At 38.4% G+C, this 5978-nt stretch overlaps 1 protein-coding gene across 1 annotated transcript in view; it reads left to right on the top strand.

Moving 5' to 3' along the window:
- Positions 1–5978, top strand: part of CEP128 (centrosomal protein 128kDa) — a 466161-nt gene that overhangs the window by 370664 nt on the left and 89519 nt on the right. Inside the window, exon 19 of the mRNA XM_011969708.1 lies at positions 2656–2705. Coding sequence (XP_011825098.1) covers positions 2656–2705 — 50 coding nt within the window. The remainder of the gene's footprint in view (positions 1–2655; positions 2706–5978) is intronic.

The raw sequence follows: 5978 nt of genomic DNA, 5'->3' as shown, positions 1-5978 counted from the left end.
ATCTATATTTTATCAGATGAGTAAGTTGTGTTTGGCTGCATAAAAGATCTGATACTCATTATTGATCCAGTAAGTTTTATCTAAGGTGTTTGGAGTTGCCATACTAAGTTGACTCTGGAGGAACAAGATCAGTTTTCTTTTGTAATTGATGAACCCCACTATGTATTACTCCAGTTACACTAAACCATTAAACCATGTAATTCATTACAAAGGGCCCAGCTCTGAGAACCTCCTAATATCCAGAAATAATGGAGCTAAGTAGCCACATCCTCATAGGAACACAGCAGTGATCTTATATCTCACAAATATTGAAGAGAGTTGGGGTAAGGACACAGTTTACTGAAACCAGGTGGTGTAGAACTCTGTTTTGTTGGCCTGCCTGATGTCCGTTGTTCCTTCTGTTACAGAACCCTAATTTTGCATTTGGAAACTATTCTTTCTATTCTTAGTCCACTCCTTTTGGGATTATCAATGAAAGTACTCCATACTTTCCCCTAGTCAAGCAGTAGGCAAGAGATCTAAGCTAGGCTCAGTAGCTGTTCTCTTTATGCAGTTTCGTCTTGAGTAGAATGAAATAAAGTTTAGAGGAACCCAGAATAAAATGCTCATTAGCTCATCAGCTCATCCTGCCCACATCTCGACCCAGCCAGACCTGCTCTAGTTGTTACTCCCTTCAGATTTGGGATCCTCTTTTCCAGTGTATCTATTTGTTACCTCTATATCCTTCTAATAACTTCTAAGTACATGTTATTCAATTAGCAACTCACTGCTATCAGTTGGCAAGTCCCAGGTACCAAACCACTCCAGAATTCCATTTATTTAGTTCTTGGTTCTGTGAGTTGGAGTTGACACTGGGCTCAGCTGGGTAGTTTGTCTGCTCAGTTGGGTTTCCATCTCAGTCATCTGTAGTCATCCTGAGATCGACTGGGCAACTCTGCTTCTGGGCATTTGCTGGCTGGTAGCTGGGGCAACCTGCAGGGTGACAGAGGTGGGAAGAGTCCTAGACCATGTGTCTGTTGTCATCTAGCAGATTGGCCTGGGCCTATTCAGATGTCAGTGACAGGGTTCCAAGTGAAAAAGTGGAAATGTCTGAGGTCTCTTAAAGCCTCAGTCCAGACTGAAACAGAGTTACCTCAGCTATATTGTACTCACCAAATCAAGTCAGGAGGCCAGCCCAGATGCAAGAAGTGAAGCAGATGTGCATGGCCTCTTGATGGAAGTAGCTACAAAACTGCAATGCAAATGAGTGAGGATGCAGGAAGAGGAATGATTGAGGGCACTTAAACAATCTTCCATACCCCAAGTTGGTTTCTGTATCTTATAGCTAAAGAACCTGATATGCCAATCAAAACCCCTTTAAAAATACACGCTAAAACACTGGCCTGCTCTTTTTACTTTTTGATGTACCTGATTATAGGAGGTTTTGGGAGCCAAGTCAGTTCCTCTACAGCATACAAAATAGAAACAATCTCTTATCCTTAATCCCAGTATATTGTGTCTTCGGGAGATTGCTTACCTCTTGTCTGTAACCCTTTTAGCTGTGCGGCCTCAAAGGGTCATTACTGTCAGTTCTGTCATCTGCCAGGTCTCCTGAAATTTTGGTGTACACACAGTTACAACACACCAGCATGACTCTGTCACTCTACTATATGACTGTTTCCTGCTATATCTAGTATAGCACTTGCTAAAACATTTGAGTTTGCCTTTCTGGGATACATATTAGGCTTCTCTAATTTATGTTTTCCTTTTATGTAACAGCCTCTTGGTAAGCTATATCAAAGAGACAGTAAGGCAAATACTCATATTAATATACACTGCTGTAGGTGTTTCTTGCCAGTTTTCATCCAAGTTCTGACTCAACCTAGTCCTCTTTAGGTTTGTGAGATATAATAAGATCATAGCACAAGGGGGTATAGCTGCAGGCAGAAAATATGTTTTCTTAATAACAAGTTCATAAATTAATGTAGGGCACTGAGACACCGTGGCTGTATACATGCATTAAGACAGAGCTCTCTTCAGTTGACGACCTTCCCTTCCAACCACTAATTTCTGTGGGATGGTGCCAAACTCTTAGTCAAATGTATCCCAATGCATCCCACCCTCTCAATGTGAAACAACAATTAATAAGACTTTATGGATGAGGTGGTGTTCCACTTCCATTAATAACACTTATTATTCCAGGGTGTTTTAATTTGGTTATAAAAATTGACTCTAGGGGCGGAACTTGGCTTGGGAGCTTATTTTAAGGGCAAATGGTTTGTTTCTAATTTTTCTTTCAAAAGAAAAAGGCTTTTCTTTTTTTTCTAAAGGAAATTTTATGTAGCGTTTAGTTATACAAGCATGAGACCAAAATTCCTAAAATATTGGTATGATTACAGATTTTTAATTGATTTATTATTATCCTTTGGTATGTCAGGTAAAGCTGAGAGACGTCCCAGGGCTTCTCAGCTAGCTTGGAGTTGGCAGGCTCCAGCGCTCTGCATGTCATCAGTTGGGATTAGAGGGTGTTTCTTTTACATTGCTTCTCACACTTCAACATCCAATTCTCTTCTCAGGCAACAGTTTATACAAGCTACTGGCTGAACTGCATTTAATGATAAGAGGCAACTCATTTTTACATTGTATTTTGATGGATATTTTACTTTCTTATTACAGATCTACTGGAAGAGACCCAAAGAAAAGATGAAGAAATGGGATCTCTGCAGGTAAATTCTTAAATAGGGCAAGACTCCTTGGTATGAAAACATTTGTTTTCTGCTCTTTTATCCTTTATTGTTGTCACATTCATGCTGGTATAGCAAATGGGGTGACAAGGACAATGTCAGAACTATAAAGTTGGAATTTGCTTCCTTTAGATCAGTGCTTCTGAGAGCAGTGATCTAAAGCAGGAAGCCAAATCAGCATCTATGCTACTTTTGATAGGAAATTTTATTCCTTGGTATAGCATAACAGGAACTGCAGCATTAGGAAATGAAGACAGTATGCCTTCATAGTCATTTCCCTCAAAACAGGACTGATGAATGAGGATGAATTCATGGAATCTACATTTTCAAGTGAAAGTCAAAAGTATTCTGACCCCATGGGTGTCATCTACCAATGACCAACCAATTAACACCTAAATAGAGCTTAAGATTGCCTTATACAGCCTTTCAATTCAGTAGAGGTTTATTCACATTTCTTGGGCTGGAAAATTGTGTTAGAAAGATTCCACTCGAATTTTAATTGACACTTCCGTGAGCAATGGATGTTAAGTTGACATCTGACAGAAGTTCTCTCTTCCCTTCACATTGGGCTAACTTACAAATGGCTAACTCAAGTGTCTGTCTTTATTAGGGGGAACATAATCAGTTATATTCCCATGACAGAACCAATTCACTTAATGTCACGTTGAGGATTAAGAACAGTAAATACTTTGGACATTTAGAGTTCTTCATTGGCCTGGAGCTACAAGGCAAGACTGGAGAGTGATGTAATGAGCTGGTTTGAGTGCTTTAAGGGTAAAGATTTTTGCTTTTGGCAAATGAAAGATAGGCCACATAAAGTCCAAAGAGCAAGGGAAATGTTCTGTGATTGGGGATTCTTCTACTTGATGGTATATCCATTAAGAGAAAATTATATAATTGATCTGAAAATGCAGAGGAAGCATAGTTTATACATCTAATAAAAATGGTACATGTTAACTGTGGTTTTGTACAGATTAGATTATTTTAACATCTTGTACTATATTCAGGTATATATATGTTAAAAAAAAAAAGCATTGGTTGGTCCAGTCTGGGGCTAGGAAGAATCTCAAGTATATACTTGACCTGCCTATCTCTGTGAAACTAATATCAGCAATGCTTGTTGTTACAAAAAGCGTAGCTCTTTGTACACTAAATGTGTATATTGAGAAAGTCTTTTTAGGCCTTGTGGTTATGTGTTGTGTTTACCCAGAATAACATATATAAACATACTTATTAAGTGTATATCTGGCCTTTTGAAATGGCAGCACAAGTAATTTTTTCTTTCACAGTACAAATGTTGGAACTAGTAATCTCATTAAATTTAATAGCCTATGTTGCTTCTCAAATGTTTATTAAATACTGGCATCATTTTCTACTGAAATGTCCATCCAGTGCAATGGAATGCACCAGCCAACTAGCTATGGACATTTATAGTTGGAGAATGTGTAATTTGATGTCCCAGAGCAGAAGAGTTAAATGTTGACACTTTGTAGTGGTAACTGGTGCCTGACATTAACACTCTATTATGAATAAAGAAGGAACTCTCGGAATGTACAAGAGTACAGAAGCATATCACAGAAAGCCTTTAATGTTAAAGGTTAGAGGAAAATCCTTGGAAAAGTGCCTATATTCCTGATTTCTCTATTCACATATGAATATCAGAGATGATAGTTTGGAGAATACTATTCAAGTATACAGGCTGAAATCCTACAATGACACAATAGTACCTGGCTCTGTTTCTGATTCACTGGGTAACCTTGGATAACTCAATTGACTTTGCTGTGCCTATTTTCTCATCTGTAATAGAAAATCATAAAATTGTCTTCCGGAAGTGTTTAGTGTGGATTGGATGATCCCAGAAGGGAGAGCTAAATATTTAATTCCAATTTACAATGTTAGCACATCCTCATGTATCCAAATTGGAGTCAATTTTATTTACTCATTATCATCTTATAATTACGTATAACAGACATTCTGCATTTTATGCTATTCCCCTTAGGGGTAGGGGGTATTTTATTTAGCTCTAAACCCTTTACAATTTCCTATAAATGAGGTACTTTATTTACTCATTGAACAAACACTTACCATCACCAATTCTGTGCACACCACTGTACTAGGTGCTAGGGATACAAAGGTAAGCTGTGTATACTGGATGGCTTCTTGCCCTCTATGTTACAATTAGTGAAGACTATAAAAATCAGTTTTTATAATAAAATGCTCAAAAATCATATTAAAGGAAAAGTATAAGTGACTGTGGGAACATATCATAAGAACATCTGTCCTTGTTTGTCATAGGTAAGTGTAGGTTGACAGAACTGAAAGGGAATTAAGTACAGTTGAGGTAGGTTAAACTGGAGTGGGGTGGCAATCCAAGTAGGCTTCCCAGAGAAAGCCAATGTTGGAGTGATAACTAGGAGTTAGCTAGGCAAGTTTACAGTGAAGATAAAAGTTTTCAGCAGTGGAAAGGATAGGGGAAGGCCTAGGGTAAAAGAGCGCAGTTTCATGTCTAAGGAACTGAAAAGTTCAGTATATTGGAATATAGCATCTGAGAGAGGGGCAGCAAAACGAGAACTTTTTAAGTAAATGGAGGTCTAAAAGACCTTGTGGAGGAGTTTGGACTTTACCTTCAGTATATGAGAAGTTGGAAAAGGGTTTGAAATAAGAGAACAATATGGTAAGTCTGCATTTTAAAGAGATACCTGGCTGTAACGTGAAAAATAATTAGAGGCAGGCAAGATTGAAACCAGGGAGACCAATTAAGCAGATGTTTGTGAGATTCTCGGCAAGAGATGATGGTGACCTGGATTGGGTGGCATCAGAGAGCATGAAGAGGAGTGGGTGACTTCTTACTATGTTTTAGAATATGAAGTCCGTGGAACTTTGAGACTGGTTGTTAGGAAGTAAAAGGGAAGGAGTTAAGAATGATGCTTGGGTTTCTCGATTCAGCAGCTTCACAGATAGTTGTGCTTGTCAGTGATATAGGAGGAAGTTGATCCGTTCAGTTTTTGATATTTTGAAATGTCCAGGAGGTAATGTTAAGGTTGGTTCATATGAGTCTGGAGCTCAGAAGGTGTTTGATCTGAACATGCAGAATTTGATGCCATCATATCTGTTATCCATATCATAGGAATGATACTAAAAGTCATATAGCGAATGTGAACTCCCAGGGGAAGTATTTAGAATGAGGAGAAATGAAATCCTAGGCCAGAACCCTAGGAAACACCAACATTTAAACAACAGGCTAAGGATGAAAAT

Source organism: Mandrillus leucophaeus, unplaced genomic scaffold (genome assembly GCF_000951045.1).
Source record: "Mandrillus leucophaeus isolate KB7577 unplaced genomic scaffold, Mleu.le_1.0 Scaffold90, whole genome shotgun sequence".
NCBI classification, from domain to species: domain Eukaryota; kingdom Metazoa; phylum Chordata; class Mammalia; order Primates; family Cercopithecidae; genus Mandrillus; species Mandrillus leucophaeus.
The sequence above is the reverse complement of the archived record's forward strand: the minus strand, read 5'-3'. Positions and strand labels throughout refer to the sequence as shown.